At 38.2% G+C, this 22,151-nt stretch overlaps 1 protein-coding gene across 1 annotated transcript; it reads left to right on the top strand.

The window, feature by feature from the left end:
* Positions 1 to 7,686: 7,686 nt before the first annotated feature.
* Positions 7,687 to 20,743, top strand: cabp1a (calcium binding protein 1a). The gene is made up of 7 exons (XM_058388792.1): positions 7,687 to 8,677; positions 13,694 to 13,724; positions 18,917 to 19,060; positions 19,220 to 19,329; positions 19,422 to 19,496; positions 19,802 to 19,874; positions 20,425 to 20,743. The coding sequence occupies exons 1-7, from the start codon at positions 7,991 to 7,993 to the stop codon at positions 20,448 to 20,450; spliced, it is 1,146 nt and encodes a 381-aa protein (XP_058244775.1). The 5' UTR covers positions 7,687 to 7,990; the 3' UTR covers positions 20,451 to 20,743.
* Positions 20,744 to 22,151: the final 1,408 nt, after the last annotated feature.

Consider the following 22,151-nt stretch of genomic DNA (forward strand, 5'->3'; position numbering starts at 1 on the left):
GTGCAGTCACCTGTCCCATCATGCACCATGGGAAAAGGGTGGGGCTTGTAGCAGATAACAAACACAACATGGCTCCATGACTAAAGATCATTATTATTACATCACAGAGGAAAATGGGTGAAGATCACACATACATATATAATATATACATAAAAACTAGGGAGAATGTGAATAATAATTTTTAATTATAAACATGATAATTATATGAACATATTGTACACACTTCGTTTTTACACAACAGTTACACACCAGGTACTGAAGAAGAATCAATGATTAAATAATAAATATAAAATATGATAAATAATATAAAATAATATATAAAAAATATATATAAAATATTCATTTTATGCACTATTTTTATTAATAAATAGATTTAAAATTTATAAAACTATTTTTAACCATTTAAACAGGAATATTTTGTAGAAATTTTAGAAACAAAAAGACTGGACAGGAAGAGTGGTTCTGGTTGACAGACTTTTGATTGATAAACAGGTTCTATAGACGCACACACACACGCACAAAAGAGAGAGAACACACTAGAGGGAGCTAAAGAGTCAGGATTATTAAATCATCAATCTGTACAGTCCTGATACTCAACAATAACACAATAACAATAACACACTGGAAATACTCTCCAGTGTACTCTCACATACCCTCATACACACACACACACACACACACACTCAAATACTCTCATATACACATACACACTATCACATACTCTCACACACACACACACACAAATACTCTCATATACACATACACACTATCACATACTCTCACACACACACACACACAAATACTCTCATATACACATACACACTATCACATACCCTCATACACACACACACACACTCAAATACTCTCATATACACATACACACTATCACATACTCTCTCACACACACACACACACACACACACACTCAAATACTCTCATATACACATACACACTATCACATACTCTCACACACACACACACACACAAATACTCTCATATACACATACACACTATCACATACCCTCATACACACACACACACACACTCAAATACTCTCATATACACATACACACTATCACATACTCTCACACACACACACACACACACACACACACACACACACAAATACTCTCATATACACATACACACTATCACATACCCTCATACACACACACACACACTCAAATACTCTCATATACACATACACACTATCACATACCCTCATACACACACACACACACTCAAATACTCTCATATACACATACACACTATCACATACCCTCATACACACACACACACACTCAAATACTCTCATATACACATACACACTATCACATACCCTCATACACACACACACACACACTCAAATACTCTCATATACACATACACACTATCACATACTCTCACACACACACACACACACAAATACTCTCATATACACATACACACTATCACATACCCTCATACACACACACACACTCAAATACTCTCATATACACATACACACTATCACATACTCTCATACACACACACACACACACTCAAATACTCTCATATACACATACACACTATCACATACCCTCATACACACACACACACACACTCAAATACTCTCATATACACATACACACTATCACATACTCTCATACACACACACACACACACTCAAATACTCTCATATACACATACACACTATCACATACCCTCATACACACACACACACACACACTCAAATACTCTCATATACACATACACACTATCACATACTCTCATACACACACACACACACACTCAAATACTCTCATATACACATACACACTATCACATACTCTCATACACACACACACACACACACTCAAATACTCTCATATACACACACACACTATCACATACTCTCATACACACACACACACACACACTCAAATACTCTCATATACACATACACACTATCACATACCCTCATACACACACACACACACACACACACTCAAATACTCTCATATACACATACACACTATCACATACCCTCATACACACACACACACACACACACACACTCAAATACTCTCATATACACATACACACTATCACATACCCTCATACACACACACACACACACACACACTCAAATACTCTCATATACACATACACACTATCACATACCCTCATACACACACACACACACACACACACTCAAATACTCTCATATACACATACACACTATCACATACCCTCATACACACACACACACACACTCAAATACTCTCATATACACATACACACTATCACATACCCTCATACACACACACACACACACACACTCAAATACTCTCATATACACATACACACTATCACATACTCTCATACACACACACACACACACACACTCAAATACTCTCATATACACATACACACTATCACATACCCTCATACACACACACACACACACTCAAATACTCTCATATACACATACACACTATCACATACCCTCATACACACACACACACACACACACTCAAATACTCTCATATACACATACACACTATCACATACTCTCATACACACACACACACACACTCAAATACTCTCATATACACATACACACTATCACATACTCTCATACACACACACACACACACACTCAAATACTCTCATATACACATACACACTATCACATACCCTCATACACACACACACACACACACACACACACTCAAATACTCTCATATACACATACACACTATCACATACCCTCATACACACACACACACACACACACACACTCAAATACTCTCATATACACATACACACTATCACATACCCTCATACACACACACACACACACTCAAATACTCTCATATACACATACACACTATCACATACCCTCATACACACACACACACACTCAAATACTCTCATATACACATACACACTATCACATACCCTCATACACACACACACACACTCAAATACTCTCATATACACATACACACTATCACATACCCTCATACACACACACACACACTCAAATACTCTCATATACACATACACACTATCACATACCCTCATACACACACACACACACTCAAATACTCTCATATACACATACACACTATCACATACCCTCATACACACACACACACACACACACACACTCAAATACTCTCATATACACATACACACTATCACATACCCTCATACACACACACACACACACACTCAAATACTCTCATATACACATACACACTATCACATACCCTCATACACACACACACACACACACACTCAAATACTCTCATATACACATACACACTATCACATACCCTCATACACACACACACACACACACACACACTCAAATACTCTCATATACACATACACACTATCACATACCCTCATACACACACACACACACACACACTCAAATACTCTCATATACACATACACACTATCACATACCCTCATACACACACACACACACACTCAAATACTCTCATATACACATACACACTATCACATACTCTCATACACACACACACACACACTCAAATACTCTCATATACACATACACACTATCACATACTCTCATACACACACACACACACACTCAAATACTCTCATATACACATACACACTATCACATACCCTCATACACACACACACACACACACACTCAAATACTCTCATATACACATACACACTATCACATACTCTCATACACACACACACACACTCAAATACTCTCATATACACATACACACTATCACATACCCTCATACACACACACACACACACACAAATACTCTCATATACACATACACACTATCACATACTCTCATACACACACACACACACACTCAAATACTCTCATATACACATACACACTATCACATACCCTCATACACACACACACACACACTCAAATACTCTCATATACACATACACACTATCACATACTCTCATACACACACACACACACTCAAATACTCTCATATACACATACACACTATCACATACCCTCATACACACACACACACACACACACACTCAAATACTCTCATATACACATACACACTATCACATACCCTCATACACACACACACACACACTCAAATACTCTCATATACACATACACACTATCACATACCCTCATACACACACACACACACACTCAAATACTCTCATATACACATACACACTATCACATACCCTCATACACACACACACACACTCAAATACTCTCATATACACATACACACTATCACATACTCTCATACACACACACACACACTCAAATACTCTCATATACACATACACACTATCACATACCCTCATACACACACACACACACACACACACACTCAAATACTCTCATATACACATACACACTATCACATACCCTCATACACACACACACACACACTCAAATACTCTCATATACACATACACACTATCACATACCCTCATACACACACACACACACACTCAAATACTCTCATATACACATACACACTATCACATACCCTCATACACACACACACACACTCAAATACTCTCATATACACATACACACTATCACATACCCTCATACACACACACACACACTCAAATACTCTCATATACACATACACACTATCACATACCCTCATACACACACACACACACTCAAATACTCTCATATACACATACACACTATCACATACCCTCATACACACACACACACACACACACACACACTCAAATACTCTCATATACACATACACACTATCACATACCCTCATACACACACACACACACACACTCAAATACTCTCATATACACATACACACTATCACATACCCTCATACACACACACACACACACACACACACTCAAATACTCTCATATACACATACACACTATCACATACCCTCATACACACACACACACACACACACACACTCAAATACTCTCATATACACATACACACTATCACATACCCTCATACACACACACACACACACACACTCAAATACTCTCATATACACATACACACTATCACATACCCTCATACACACACACACACACACACTCAAATACTCTCATATACACATACACACTATCACATACTCTCATACACACACACACACACACTCAAATACTCTCTAACACACACACACACATACATACTCTCTAACACACACACACACACACACTCTCAAATACTCTCATATACACATACACACTATCACATACTCTCCTACACACACCCACACACACTCAAATACTCTCATATCCACACACACCCTCACCATACATCCTCATACACACACACACACACACACTCAAATACTCTCATATACCACATACACACTATCACATACCCTCATCCACACACACACACACTCAAATACACTCATCATACACATCACACACTATCACATACCCTCATACACACACACACACACACACACTCAAATACTCTCATATACACATACACACCTATCACATACTCTCATATCACACACACACACACTCAAATACTCTCATATACACATACACACTATCACATACTCTCATACACACACACACACACCCACTCAAATACTCTCATATACACATACACACTATCACATACTCTCATACACACACACACACACACTCAAATACTCTCATATACACATACACACTATCACATACTCTCATACACACACACACACACACTCAAAATACTCTCATATACACATACACACTATCACATACCCTCATACACACACACACACACACTCAAATACTCTCATATACACATACACACTATCACATACTCTCATACACACACACACACACACTCAAATACTCTCATATACACATACACACTATCACATACTCTCATACACACACACACACACACTCAAATACTCTCATATACACATACACACTATCACATACTCTCATACACACACACACACACACACTCAAATACTCTCATATACACATACACACTATCACATACTCTCATACACACACATACACACACACTCAAATACTCTCATATACACATACACACTATCACATACCCTCATACACACACACACACACACTCAAATACTCTCATATACACATACACACTATCACATACTCTCATACACACACACACACACACACACACACACTCAAATACTCTCATATACACATACACACTATCACATACTCTCATATACACATACACACTATCACATACTCTCATACACACACACACACACTCAAATACTCTCATATACACATACACACTATCACATACTCTCATACACACACACACACACACTCAAATACTCTCATATACACATACACACTATCACATACTCTCATACACACACACACACACACTCAAATACTCTCATATACACATACACACTATCACATACTCTCATACACACACACACACACACTCAAATACTCTCATATACACATACACACTATCACATACTCTCATACACACACACACACACACACACACTCAAATACTCTCATATACACATACACACTATCACATACTCTCATACACACACACACACACTCAAATACTCTCATATACACATACACACTATCACATACCCTCATACACACACACATACACACTCAAATACTCTCATATACACACACACACACACACACACTCACATACTCTCATACACAAACACTCATACTGTCATACACATCCTCACTTACACACACATTATCACATACTCTCATATACACACACACACACACTTTCTCACATACTCTTATACACACACACTCACACTATCACATACTCTCATACACACACACACACACACTCACATACTCTCATACACACACACTCACATACTCTCATATACACACACATTCTCACATACTCTTATACACACACACACACACACACTATCACATACTCTCATATCTTATTACACACTCTAATACACAACCTCACACCCTGGTATATGATCACATACACACATCCGGGCCCTCCTACACTCATACTCGACCTCACATTCAGATTTACAACCTCTTACACACACACACACGCACAAGCTCACACTCTTACATAACCTCACACTTCTACACAACCTCATATACACACACACACAAACCGTGTGAAGACGTCTGAAGCCCTGGAAGATATGTGGTCTTGATGAATGATGCAGATGTTCAGATAACAGAGGTGTGTCATGCAGGTTAGGCCTGTACTGGGATGAACTGGGATGCTGTGTTTAATGGGGTGGAAGTGTGTGGGCGAGAGTGTGATGCATCCTGAAACTTCACTGCTGTCTGGGAGCAAGGGGACATGGTCAAGATGGTGGAAAAAGAGAAGAAAGGCGGTGATGCTAATCATGGTGACGTGTGTGTGTGTGTGTGTGTGCAGGAGTAAGTGAAGTGTTCCGCTTACACACCAGAACTGGATTCCTGAAGTTGATGTTGTGTCTTATGATACACAATCAGGACACTGTAGAACCTTACACTTACAAACTCAAATAATTCCACACACACACACACACACACTACATCATACACTCCTACACAACCTCTCACTCTCATACACATCTTCACACACTACCTCACATCCTGCACTCCATGGTGTAGATCTGAACCTGACCCCAGGTGATGAGCTCTACATCAGCACTAACTGTGTCTTTTTTAAATATTTAATATTCATATAAAATATTTTTATCATTGTGTCTTTTCTTAGTTTATTCTTCAGAAAATGAAAAAAACCCCTTTATTTTCCCCTGACGTGTTATACACCGCGGTATATTGTGTAACCGAATATCACCACGTGCCTATCCGTCACACACACATACACACACACACACTAACGAGATGTTATTGGATCACCTTGAATTCCCCTTTTCTCTTTTAGTCTCCTCTCTCTCTCTTTCTCTCTCTCTCGTTTCCTCTTTCTTTCTGTCCACCTTTCCTCTCCTCTCCTCCTCTCCCTCCCTTTCTCCTTCTCTCTCTTTAGGATGAACAGATGAAGCCCATCATGAGTCTCTCGCTCCCTAAAAGCGACTCCACCGCTTCTCTGCTCAGATCTTCCGCAGCAGACCGGAGATCGCGAGCCCCGGACGAGCCGCTCTGGAGCCCCGATAGCGACGCGAGCTCGCGCCGTCCGCTCTGTCACCCGGCGCTGCTGCTGCCGTCGCCGCCGGACCGGAAGCGCGCGGCGGCAAAGAGCCAACCCAAACTGCGCGAAGATGCACCGGAGCGGACGGGCGCGAGCAGCGGCGGAGGTAACGGCGGCGGCGGTGGTGGTGGAAAAGAACGCAAGACATCCAGACACGCGCACCGACACCACCACCATCATCACCATCATCATAACAATCACCACCACCACCACCATCATCATCACCATCACCGGTCTGCTCGGGACGACCTGCCTCACGAGCCACGCACGAAACACACTCATGGAGCTCGCGTGCCCAACCGGACTCGGTCTTTTTCCGAGGGCTCGGAAGAGACGGCCTCCACTTCCTCTTCCACCTCGCTTCTGTTCTTCCAGTCCCCCCGGACAAACCGGCGGACATCCGGAGCCGGGGGACAAGCGCGCGACCCCGACATGGGCAGCTCGTGCTCACCGGTGCCCGCTGCTTCCACGAGCGCAACATCTTCCGAGTCAGATTTCAAACTGCGGCCTATTCTCAACTCCGTGTTCGGACAGGTGAGGAGCAGGGACAGTGCTGAGACACCTACAGAGCTTCATTAACACCTGCAATGTAGCTTTAACACCTGGACTGTTTCATTCACACCTGAACACCTACTGGACACCTTCATTAACACCTAGAGAGATTAATCAACACCTGCATCTACATACAATAATTCATCAACATGCACAGAGTTTAATTAACACCTAGAATATAGAATTAACATCTACAGAGATTACAGTCAATATAGAATTAACACTTTCAACAACTCTGCTGTTTAAATGACAACCACAGCATTTCTCAAATACCTGCTGTGTGGACTTAACACCGCTAACATCAAATTAACATACAGAGCTTAATTATCACCAAAATATTAAATTAACCCCAACCTTAACACCTAAACTACTGAATTAACACCTGAATTACCACTGAATAACCAATGCACTAGAAATAATAGTGTCACACAGTACGAGTTCAAATTTACACCAACTACACTAACACAACACTAACACAACTAAACTAACACAACTACACTAACACAACACTAACACAACACTAACACAACTAAACTAACACAACTACACTAACACAACACTAACACAACACTAACACAACTAAACTAACACAACTACACTAACACAACACTAACACAACTAAACTAACACAACTACACTAACACAACACTAACACAACACTAACACAACTAAACTAACACAACTACACTAACACAACACTAACACAACTACACTAACACAACACTAACACAACTAAACTAACACAACTACACTAACACAACACTAACACAACTACACTAACACAACTACACTAACACAACACTAACACAACTACACTAACACAACTACACTAACACAACTACACTAACACAACACTAACACAACTAAACTAACACAACTACACTAACACAACACTAACACAACTAAACTAACACAACTACACTAACACAACACTAACACAACTAAACTAACACAACTAAACTAACACAACTACACTAACACAACACTAACACAACTACACTAACACAACACTAACACAACTAAACTAACACAACTAAACTAACACAACTACACTAACACAACTAAACTAACACAACTACACTAACACAACACTAACACAACTAAACTAACACAACTACACTAACACAACACTAACACAACTAAACTAACACAACTACACTAACACAACTAAACTAACACAACTACACTAACACAACACTAACACAACTAAACTAACACAACACTAACACAACACTGACACAACTACACTAACACAACACTAACACAACACTAACACAACTAAACTAACACAACTAAACTAACACAACACTAACACAACACTGACACAACTACACTAAAACAACACTAACACAACACTAACACAACTAAACTAACACAACTACACTAACACAACTACACTAACACCCACAGTTTAATATTCTGTTTTATTTATAAATTGTCACACAGCAGTTTTACACTAATCTGGAGAAAAAAATGTAAATAAATGTGTTGTTATTGATTTCATCGTCTCGTGTAAAGTGTTAAATAAAGTTTTAGATGAAGATCGAGGACTTTTCCTCATGTTGCTTTTAGTGTAGCTGTTAGCTAAGCGTAGTTCATGTTGCTAACTCTTTACTGCGTAATTAAAACTAGCTTTAATGCTACTAATCATTCAGATCCATTTTCAACATAACTTTGTGTTTTACTCAACACTAGACTTTAGTGTTTAGTTTAAGTTAATCTTTTCTGGAAATTTCTTAGTGATCTGAACTTCTCAAAGCTATTAGCAGAGAATTAGCAACACACAGAAAAAAACATTTTGTTATTAATAAATGTGACATCATGTAAATCCATGGAATCAGTCACACGTGTTCATTTGAGTTCGATTTGTTGTTAGGGGTCTCAGTAAATCAGGTGTGATGTGACACATGCTAAAGCTGAGACTGAACACATCTATTACTTATTAGCTGCATTAGCATTATAGCTCCAGTGCTAACATGATGAACATCAGACAGAAGATTTTTTAGGCTAATGAATTGCATTTTTCAAAATCTGTATGCATTTTATTCTTGTCTAGACTGTCTTAAAGTGTGTGTGTGTGTGTGTAATGTTGGGTTAGCAATTGAGAACACGCGCATAATTTAATGGGAAAAACCTTCTGTTTGGCCGTGTGTTGTTTTGCCTGTCGCTCTAATTCACACCATGAATCAGTGGCTCAGATTGTGTGTGTGTGTGTACATGTGTACACGTGTGTGTACATGTGTGTGTGTACATGTGTGTGTGTGTGATGCTCTCAGCTTGTATTGTGAACAGATGCTCCTGCAGTTTGTCTTCACAAGAATGAGTGAAATGTCCTTGTGTGAAAATGCCATTCTCTCTTTCTCTCTCTCTCTCTCTCTCTCTCTCACTCCTGTGTTTTTTTACAGCTGGTTCTATATTTAACCTTTTTTCATTCTTGCTCTTCTCCGTATTCCCATCAGTATGCTGTTCTCTCTCGTCTTTCCCAGATCAATCTCTGCTTTCGTCAAAAATACCGTCCACTGCTGCCGTCATAACTCATTTCCCAGAAGAACATAACAAGGTCAGAAAGACCTCAAAAACAGAGAGAGAAAGAGAGAGATAGAGGGAGAGAGAGAGAGAGTAATTATAGATAGATAGATAGATAGATAGATAGATAGATAGATAGATAGATAGATAGATAGATAGATAGATAGATAGTTTATTGATCCCATGAGTAAAATTCTTGTGAGAGAGAGTTAGAGAGAGAGAGAGAGAGGGAGGGAGAATGTTTCTTGTTCCAGTTCTGGAGGATTCAGTATATTACTGTAGAGAGATGGATGTTTTTATCACAATTAGTTGTACAAAGTGTATAAAAATGATCATGATTAGGAAAAGAGGGCGGAGCTAAGGGGTGGCCGTGGCCCTGCGCGATCACGTCATGAATTTGTTTGAATTTATTTAGTTTAATTTCGTCATGAAGATTCATTTTGAATAGATTCAGTTTTTCAATATTAGACTCACACATTACAGTGCTGTGGACGGGTCAGGAGTTCGGTACAAAGTCCTCCTGATTTAATATAAACTTGGTCTCTAAACTCGTGTCCTGCTTTAAGACCAATGGAGTCTAACCTTTGTCTAATCTAACACTAGTCCATTATTCACAATGATTTACGATAAACCTGGTCTAAAATGACTCTCGTTCCATTTCAGTCCATTTCAACTTGCTGTGATCTAAATCAGATTAGATCTAGAACCGCCTTCATGAAAATCTGATCTAACTGAATGTGGTGTATTTTTTTCTAAAATAGAATCTAATTGAAATCTGGTTTAATCTCCAACTGCGTCTGAATCACTGAGTGTGAAAGGACAAAGACAAATGTCCCCTGAGGAAGAATCCTGTGTGCCCCAGGAGAACACAGTACTGTAGAAACCCATGTTAGCAAACCCAGCTGCGTGTGTGTGTGTGCATGTGTGTGTGTGTGTTTATTTTGAGAATCCACTATTAATGAATGTTTGGATTAGCAGCTTGGTTTCCTGCTGTGAGAGCGCTAATATGCATGACTGAATGAGAGTCACACTCCTCCTACTACTGTCCAAAACACACACACACACACACACACACACACACAGAGAGAGAGAAACACTGACCCAAGTGCATGAAGCTTCATGTTGAAAAGTCTAGTTTTAGATAATATTTTAAAATGAACAGGTGGTAGTGATGTGTGATGCAGTGTTTTTGTGTGTGTTTTGTTTGTGTGTGTGTGTGTGTAGTAACTGCTCCCTGTAGATTATGGCGTGAAATTAGTAATCACTGCACACAATGACAACACAGTTAGCAAATTCCCCAAGCTAGTGTCAAACTCACAGGAGATAAAGCTCTGTTTAGCCTCACCTTATCTCTGCTCTCAGCCAATCAGAACACACCATGCTGCTCTCAGCCAATCAGAACACAGCATCCTGCTCTCAGCCAATTAGAACACACCACACTGCTCTCAACCAATCAAAACACACCACGCTGCTCTCAGCCAGTCAGAATACATTACACTGAGTTATATTAGTAATTATATTGTATAGATTGCTGATCAGTGATGGAATATAAGAGTCCTTGATGGTTGAGCTAAAAATTTGTGAGAATTAAATAATTTAATACTTCCTGTGTCACTTCCTGTGGGTGTGAGATCAGTGAGAAGATGGGGTTTAAAACGGACACTCTCAAAATATCAGTGGAATAATTACAGCACTGTGACACTTCTGCCAAAAGTCAGTTACTCTCTTTCTGTCTGTGTGTGTGTGTGTGTGTGTGTGTGTGTGTACTGGTGTAAAGTCTCAGTGCCCAGTAAACAGTTATGATGGATGAATGGAAAACTGGCTTATGATTATTTTTATTAATGGAAATATTTCTCTCTGCACTGTGGTAGTGTGACACTCTTAACATGTGTGTGTGTGTGTGTGTGAGAGAGAGAGAGAGAGAGAGAGGCTGAGCAGATGGTACTGAAGTTAATACTATAAACAGTGGTGTACATTCAGTGTTCAACACCATCTGATTTAATCACTGCAGAATTCATACACACACACACACACACACACACACACACACACGCAAACACAACTCAATGTGTGTTCAATTCGATATTCAAAATAATACTATAATAAGTCATTGTAGTTACTGGTGGTCCTCCTGTCTTTCAACCTGTCTGTTTGTCTGTCTGTCTGTCTGTATAGCGTTATGTTTCCACTCATCTCTGTCATCACGTGTCCCTTTTCTCTGTGGTTTTCTCTTTCATGGCCTTTAACAGCTTTGCACGCAACAGTATTCATGCACAAAACACACACACACACATACACACACACACACACACGCACACACACACACACACACACAAAGTGTCCCAAGTGGAGGTGTGATCATGTTTCTTTCATTTGTGTGTGTGTGTGTGTGAGGGAGAGAGAGAGAGTTTGCTAAATGTTGAATACATGTGTTTTAAAACAAACTCACTCTCCCTCTGTTGATGTGTGCAGGACCGAGAGCTGAGACCTGAGGAGATAGAGGGTGAGTACAAACATTACAAACTGTGTGTGATTATAGTGAGTATGTGTGATTATAGTGAGTGTGTGTGATTATAGTGTGTGTGTGATTATAGTGAGTGTGTGTGATTATAGTGAGTGTGTGATTATAGTGAGTGTGTGATTATAGTGAGTGTGTGTGATTATAGTGAGTGTGTGTGTGTGATTATAGTGAGTATGTGTGATTATAGTGAGTATGTGTGATTATAGTGTGTGTGTGTGATTATAGTGAGTGTGTGTGTGTGATTATAGTGAGTATGTGTGATTATAGTGAGTGTGTGTGATTATAGTGAGTGTGTGTGTGATTATAGTGAGTGTGTGATTATAGTGTGTGATTATAGTGAGTGTGTGTGATTATAGTGAGTGTGTGTGTGTGATTATAGTGAGTGTGTGATTATAGTGTGTGTGTGATTATAGTGAGTGTGTGTGTGTGATTATAGTGAGTGTGTGATTATAGTGTGTGTGTGATTATAGTGAGTGTGTGATTATAGTGAGTGTGTGAGATTATAGTGAGTGTGTGTGTGTGATTATAGTGAGTGTGTGATTATAGTGAGTGTGTGATTATAGTGAGTGTGTGAGATTATAGTGTGTGTGTGATTATAGTGAGTGTGTGTGATTATAGTGAGTGTGTGATTATAGTGAGTGTGTGTGTGTGTGATTATAGTGAGTGTGTGATTATAGTGAGTGTGTGATTATAGTGAGTATGTGTGATTATAGTGAGTGTGTGATTATAGTGAGTATGTGTGATTATAGTGAGTGTGTGTGATTATAGTGAGTGTGTGTGTGTGATTATAGTGAGTGTGTGATTATAGTGAGTGTGTGATTATAGTGAGTGTGTGTGATTATAGTGAGTGTGTGTGATTATAGTGAGTATGTGTGATTATAGTGAGTGTGTGTGTGTGATTATAGTGAGTGTGTGATTATAGTGAGTGTGTGATTATAGTGTGTGTGTGATTATAGTGAGTGTGTGTGTGTGATTATAGTGAGTATGTGTGATTATAGTGAGTATGTGTGATTATAGTGAGTGTGTGTGATTATAGTGAGTATGTGTGATTATAGTGAGTGTGTGTGATTATAGTGAGTATGTGTGATTATAGTGAGTGTGTGTGTGTGATTATAGTGAGTGTGTGTGATTATAGTGAGTATGTGTGATTATAGTGAGTATGTGTGATTATAGTGAGTGTGTGTGTGTGATTATAGTGAGTATGTGTGATTATAGTGAGTGTGTGTGTGTGATTATAGTGAGTATGTGTGATTATAGTGAGTATGTGTGATTATAGTGAGTGTGTGTGTGTGATTATAGTGAGTGTGTGATTATAGTGAGTGTGTGTGATTATAGTGTGTGTGTGATTATAGTGAGTGTGTGTGATTATAGTGAGTATGTGTGATTATAGTGAGTATGTGTGATTATAGTGAGTATGTGTGATTATAGTGAGTGTGTGTGTGTGTGATTATAGTGAGTGTGTGATTATAGTGAGTGTGTGTGATTATAGTGTGTGTGTGATTATAGTGAGTGTGTGTGTGTGATTATAGTGTGTGTGTGATTATAGTGAGTGTGTGTGTGTGATTATAGTGAGTATGTGTGATTATAGTGAGTGTGTGTGTGTGATTATAGTGAGTATGTGTGATTATAGTGAGTATGTGTGATTATAGTGAGTGTGTGTGATTATAGTGAGTGTGTGTGTGTGTGATTATAGTGAGTATGTGTGATTATAGTGAGTGTGTGATTATAGTGAGTGTGTGTGATTATAGTGAGTGTGTGTGATTATAGTGTGTGTGTGATTATAGTGAGTGTGTGTGTGTGATTATAGTGAGTATGTGTGATTATAGTGAGTGTGTGTGTGTGTGATTATAGTGAGTATGTGTGATTATAGTGAGTGTGTGTGTGTGTGATTATAGTGAGTATGTGTGATTATAGTGAGTGTGTGTGATTATAGTGAGTGTGTGTGTGTGTGATTATAGTGAGTATGTGTGATTATAGTGAGTATGTGTGATTATAGTGAGTGTGTGTGTGTGATTATAGTGAGTGTGTGATTATAGTGAGTGTGTGTGATTATAGTGAGTGTGTGATTATAGTGAGTGTGTGTGATTATAGTGTGTGTGTGATTATAGTGAGTGTGTGTGATTATAGTGAGTGTGTGTGATTATAGTGAGTGTGTGAGATTATAGTGAGTGTGTGTGATTATAGTGTGTGTGTGATTATAGTGTGTGATTATAGTGAGTGTGTGTGTGATTATAGTGTGTGTGTGATTATAGTGAGTGTGTGATTATAGTGAGTGTGTGATTATAGTGAGTATGTGTGATTATAGTGAGTGTGTGTGTGTGATTATAGTATGTGTGATTATAGTGAGTGTGTGTGTGATTATAGTATGTGTGATTATAGTGAGTGTGTGATTATAGTGAGTGTGTGTGTGTGATTATAGTGTGTGTGTGATTATAGTGTGTGTGATTATAGTGTGTGTGATTATAGTGTGTGTGTGATTATAGTGTGTGTGTGTGATTATAGTGTGTGTGTGATTATAGTGTGTGTGTGTGATTATAGTGTGTGTGATTAGTGTGTGTGATTATAGTGTGTGTGATTATAGTGTGTGTGTGATTATAGTGTGTGTGTGATTATAGTGTGTGATTATAGTGTGTGTGATTATAGTATGTGTGATTATAGTGAGTGTGTGATTATAGTGAGTGTGTGTGTGTGATTATAGTATGTGTGATTATAGTGAGTGTGTGATTATAGTGAGTGTGTGTGTGTGATTATAGTGTGTGTGTGTGTGATTATAGTGTGTGTGATTATAGTGTGTGTGATTATAGTGTGTGTGATTATAGTGTGTGTGTGATTATAGTGTGTGTGTGATTATAGTGTGTGTGATTATAGTGTGTGTGATTATAGTGTGTGTAATTATAGTGTGTGTGTGTGATTATAGTGTGTGTGTGTGATCATAGTGTGTGTGATTATAGTGTGTGTGATTATAGTGTGTGTAATTATAGTGAGTGTGTGATTATAGTGTGTGTGTGATTATAGTGTGTGTAATTATAGTGTGTGTGTGATTATAGTGTGTGTGTGTGATTATAGTGTGTGTGTGATTATAGTGTGTGTGTGATTATAGTGAGTGTGTGATTATAGTGTGTGTGTGTGATTATAGTGTGTGTGTGATCATAGTGTGTGTGATTACAGTGTGTGTGATTATAGTGTGTGTAATTATAGTGTGTGTGTGATTATAGTGAGTGTGTGATTATAGTGTGTGTGTGTGATTATAGTGTGTGTGTGATCATAGTGTGTGTGATTACAGTGTGTGTGATTATAGTGTGTGTAATTATAGTGTGTGTGTGATTATAGTGAGTGTGTGATTATAGTGTGTGTGTGATTATAGTGTGTGTAATTATAGTGTGTGTGTGATTATAGTGTGTGTGTGTGTGATTATAGTGTGTGTGTGATTATAGTGTGTGTGTGATTATAGTGAGTGTGTGATTATAGTGTGTGTGTGTGATTATAGTGTGTGTGTGATTATAGTGAGTGTGTGTGATTATAGTGTGTGTGATTATAGTGTGTGATTATAGTGTGTGTGTGATTATAGTGTGTGTGTGATTATAGTGTGTGTGTGATTATAGTGAGTGTGTGATTATAGTGTGTGTGATTATAGTGTGTGATTATAGTGTGTGTGTGATTATAGTGTGTGTGTGATTATAGTGAGTGTGTGTGATTATAGTGTGTGTGATTATAGTGTGTGTGATTATAGTGTGTGATTATAGTGTGTGTGTGATTATAGTGTGTGTGTGATTATAGTGTGTGTGTGTGATTATAGTGTGTGTGTGATTATAGTGTGTGTGTGATTATAGTGTGTGTGTGTGATTATAGTGTGTGTGTGATTATAGTGAGTGTGTGTGATTATAGTGTGTGTGATTATAGTGTGTGATTATAGTGTGTGTGTGATTATAGTGTGTGTGTGATTATAGTGTGTGTGTGATTATAGTGAGTGTGTGATTATAGTGTGTGTGATTATAGTGTGTGATTATAGTGTGTGTGTGATTATAGTGTGTGTGTGATTATAGTGTGTGTGTGATTATAGTGAGTGTGTGATTATAGTGTGTGTGATTATAGTGTGTGATTATAGTGTGTGTGTGATTATAGTGTGTGTGTGATTATAGTGTGTGTGTGATTATAGTGTGTGTGTGTGATTATAGTGTGTGTGTGATTATAGTGAGTGTGTGTGATTATAGTGTGTGTGATTATAGCGTGTGATTATAGTGTGTGTGTGATTATAGTGTGTGTGTGATTATAGTGTGTGTGTGATTATAGTGTGTGTGTGTGATTATAGTGTGTGTGTGATTATAGTGTGTGTGTGATTATAGTGAGTGTGTGATTATAGTGTGTGTGTGTGATTATAGTGTGTGTGTGATTATAGTGAGTGTGTGTGATTATAGTGTGTGTGATTATAGTGTGTGATTATAGTGTGTGTGTGATTATAGTGTGTGTGTGATCATAGTGTGTGATTATAGTGTGTGTGTGATTATAGTGTGTGTGTGTGATTATAGTGTGTGTGTGATCATAATGTGTGTGTGATTATAGTGTGTGTGATTATAGTGAGTGTGTGATCATAGTGTGTGTGATTATAGTGTGTGTGTGATCATAGTGTGTGTAATTATAGTGAGTGTGTGATTATAGTGTGTGTGTGATTATAGTGTGTGTGTGCGATTATAGTGAGTGTGATTATAGTGTGTGTGTGATTATAGTGTGTGTGATTATAGTGTGTGATTATAGTGTGTGTGTGATTATAGTGTGTGTGATTATAGTGTGTGTGATTATAGTGTGTGTGTGATTATAGTGAGTGTGTGATTATAGTGTGTGATTATAGTGTGTGTGTGATTATAGTGTGTGTGTGTGATTATAGTGTGTGTGTGATCATAATGTGTGTGTGATTATAGTGTGTGTGATTATAGTGAGTGTGTGATCATAGTGTGTGTGATTATAGTGTGTGTGTGATCATAGTGTGTGTAATTATAGTGAGTGTGTGATTATAGTGTGTGTGTGATTATAGTGTGTGTGTGCGATTATAGTGAGTGTGTGTGATTATAGTGAGTGTGATTATAGTGAGTGTGTGATTATAGTGTGTGTGTGCGATTATAGTGATGTCTAATGTAAGTAATCATTGTTTATCTGTGTGTGTGTGTGTGTGTGTACAGAACTTCGTGAAGCCTTTAAAGAGTTTGATAAAGATAAGGATGGCTTCATCAGCTGTAAAGACCTGGGGAACTGTATGAGGACGATGGGCTACATGCCCACTGAAATGGAACTGATCGAACTGAGCCAACAGATCAACATGAACTGTGAGTGTGTGTGTGTGTGTGTGTGTGTGATTAATGAAATATTTGGATTGTAGTGATGTTTCAGTGTGAGGTCATGTAAATATTGATGGCTTTGGAAGCTTAATGTGTGTGTGTGTGTGTGTGTGTGTGTGCGTGTGCGTGTGCGTGTGTGTGTGTTAGTGGGAGGTCATGTGGACTTTGATGACTTTGTGGGACTGATGGGACCAAAGCTTTTGGCAGAAACAGCAAATATGATTGGAGTGAAGGAGCTCAGAAATGCCTTCAGGGAGGTGAGGAGAAAAATACATACTGTTACAGTAATAAATATTTTTATTCTTCATAGCTCATATTTATAACATTTATTTAACATTTTTTGTGGCAGTTTGACACGAACGGTGATGGAGAGATCAGCACAAGTGAGCTGAGGGAGGCCATGAGGAAACTGTTAGGTCACCAGGTGAGATTATACTGTAAAATGAGACTAGCACTGCAGCTAGCTAGCACTCACTTGTTAAAATGTGAACATGTAAAGACAACACAACAGTGTAGATAAGACAGAATTATCTGAAACATCAACATTTACCTCAGATGTGTTGATAAATTACTTTTAAAAAGACTCTAAATGGCTTACATTGATTGTAATTCCAATTAGCATTGACCGCTAAACACAGTTCCACAGGAGCTGCCATTTTGAATTTTCAAAGTTATGAATAGATTCTAGAGTAAATACAGTATATTTGTATGGTTTATGGTGTATTTAAGGTGGGCCACCGAGACCTGGAGGACATTCTGAAAGATATAGACCTGAATGGTGATGGACGCGTGGACTTTGAGGGTAGGACCCGTGATTTTTATGAAATGTTTTTCTCAGACTCTCTATTTAGATCAGGTGGATGTTCTTACTGCTTTCTCAGTCATATTTTCTTATTTAGCAAACATGTATGAGTTCATGAAGTTATTTTCAGATCATCTATTTTAATATTTTCCTGGTAATCATCCCCATGATGCTGTAATAAATATTAAAGTAACGTTTTATTCATTCTTTTATTATTTTTCTTTAAACCTATTTCATTTTATTCTATACTTGTGTTCTTTAGATATTTAATGTTTTTATGTTGAGATTATATATTTGTTATAACTTTTAATATGTTTAACTGTATTTTATTATATTTCATAGATTTCATTTTGTTATTTTACTATGTAATTTTACAGCTACTATGTGCATGGGCACAATATTTATGTTCATGTTTGTATTTACTTTTTTTACTTTATTCTTATATATCATACAGGTGACGCTCAGAGTACATGGAGCTGGGGGTGAAATTGTTAAATATACATGAATAGGTTTTAATCCATGTTTTCTGTTTTCTCCTTCTTCTGTGTAGAGTTTGTGCGCATGATGTCCCGATGAAGGAGCCAAAACTTTTGCACATCGCACACTAAATCGTAACCCCTTACTTCCCACTAGCCGGAGGAGACGAGACGAGGATCGTTAAAAGGTTTATCATGTGCACGACTGATGGATTATGCATTCATTCCGATCGTCCAGTCAGCGGTCATCTTACAGGAAACTGCACCTGAAAACGTTTTAACACGAGAATCACGACACTGCTGTACAGAAAAGCTTTAATGAGCCTGAATGAAAAAAAAAAAGAAAAACTGGAAGAAAGCACACACACACACACACACTTATACACACACACACACTTATACACACACACACACACACTTATACACACACACACTTATACACACACACACACCTTGTAGCTGAGTGTTTCTGCACTTTTAAATCACGTCTCATGTCCATCTATGTTGTAGAGAACCGAGGTTCTCTCATTAAGCACGGCAATATGGTACCTGTCTTGTTCGGGTTCTTGTTTGTGTATCAGTGTGAGTCTCACATGCTAAAGTGTCCTAGTGTTAGTTTAAAGTCGTACTCTGTGATAGTTGAATCACTCATCACTCATCACTCATCCCCAGGAGAATTAAAGAGTTTACACACAATATTAAAGCTTGTTTAGAGGGAAACCTTCTGCATCACTGCCACTTTATTTACTTTATTCTTCACTAATCACAGAGTGTGCCTTTAAAGCCAGAGTGGTCCTGATCTGTGACGTCATACCCCCCTTAAAACCCCCACCTTTTCCTCCAAACTCTTAAAGGGACACTGCAGCCAAAAATAAAATGTCCACAAAGTTTCTCTTAAATCTCTTACTTTATCACGTCTCAGTAACACAGGATGTACAAAAACCACCTCAATAAATAAGAAATATATCAGAGTTACGAAAAAGGATACCGGTTTATGACGATTTAAGATTTCTACAGTAATAAAGCGCCCCCTGGTGGTGGTGAAGCATATACTGCAATATGTTTGTTTCACCACAAAAAAGGTTAAACTAAGCTTTTCTTGCTCTATAGTGCTTGTAAGCATTAGAGAAATGTTCTAGCATAAATAAAGTATTTAATATAAAGTTAGTATAAATTTAGTATAAAGTAATAAAGTTTATTGTTTTTAATATTAGCAGGTTATTAGCATGTGCACTGTGTTGATGCTTTCTGTGTTAATGCTCTGTTTCTCACCTATAATATAAAACCTTGTCATCACTTTTTAGCACGGCGATTTCTGAGGAAGAGAGCAGTTTTGACGATTTTCAGCGGTTATTAGCTGCAGTAGCCTCTTGACTAAAGAAACAAACAGCAAAAAAACCTAGAAAATAAACCTGTGGACGTTTAAGTTTTGGACAAACTGTTTCTTTATTCCATTCTTGCTGCTCAGGAGTGAAATATTTCGGGTTTGTTTTTAGTTCACACTCAGTAACTTCCCCTAACTAGGCAGCAGGAAGTGTGTATCAGCTTCGTTGTGTGGATTAGCACAAAATCTTGGATTGTTTAGCAGCATTATCCAATATAAAGCCAAACCCAGCAAGGTGCTAACGTTAGCCAGCTAGCTAGTCTCCTGCAGTAGCTGTCTCCTGCTACATAGCTAGCCAAGTTCATAAGCTAGCAGGCTAACATTAGCTAAACTATAGCATTGTGCAGCTAAACCCATTGTTTTGTGTCTTCACACAGTCACTTCAGCTGAGGTAATAAAGAGGGTGGAGAGTCACAG

The sequence above is a fragment of the Hemibagrus wyckioides genome, linkage group LG05 (genome assembly GCF_019097595.1).
Source record: "Hemibagrus wyckioides isolate EC202008001 linkage group LG05, SWU_Hwy_1.0, whole genome shotgun sequence".
In the NCBI taxonomy this organism is placed as follows: domain Eukaryota; kingdom Metazoa; phylum Chordata; class Actinopteri; order Siluriformes; family Bagridae; genus Hemibagrus; species Hemibagrus wyckioides.

Excerpts from the sequence above, each read along its gene's own strand:
- cabp1a (XM_058388792.1), top strand. The coding sequence starts at position 7,991 with ATGAAGCCCATCATGAGTCTCTCGCTCCCTAAAAGCGACTCCACCGCT. Across the intron at positions 19,330-19,421 it reads TCAGAAATGCCTTCAGGGAG|TTTGACACGAACGGTGATGG; the intron begins GTGAGGAGAAAA and ends TTTTTGTGGCAG. Across the intron at positions 19,875-20,424 it reads TGGACGCGTGGACTTTGAGG|AGTTTGTGCGCATGATGTCC; the intron begins GTAGGACCCGTG and ends TCTTCTGTGTAG.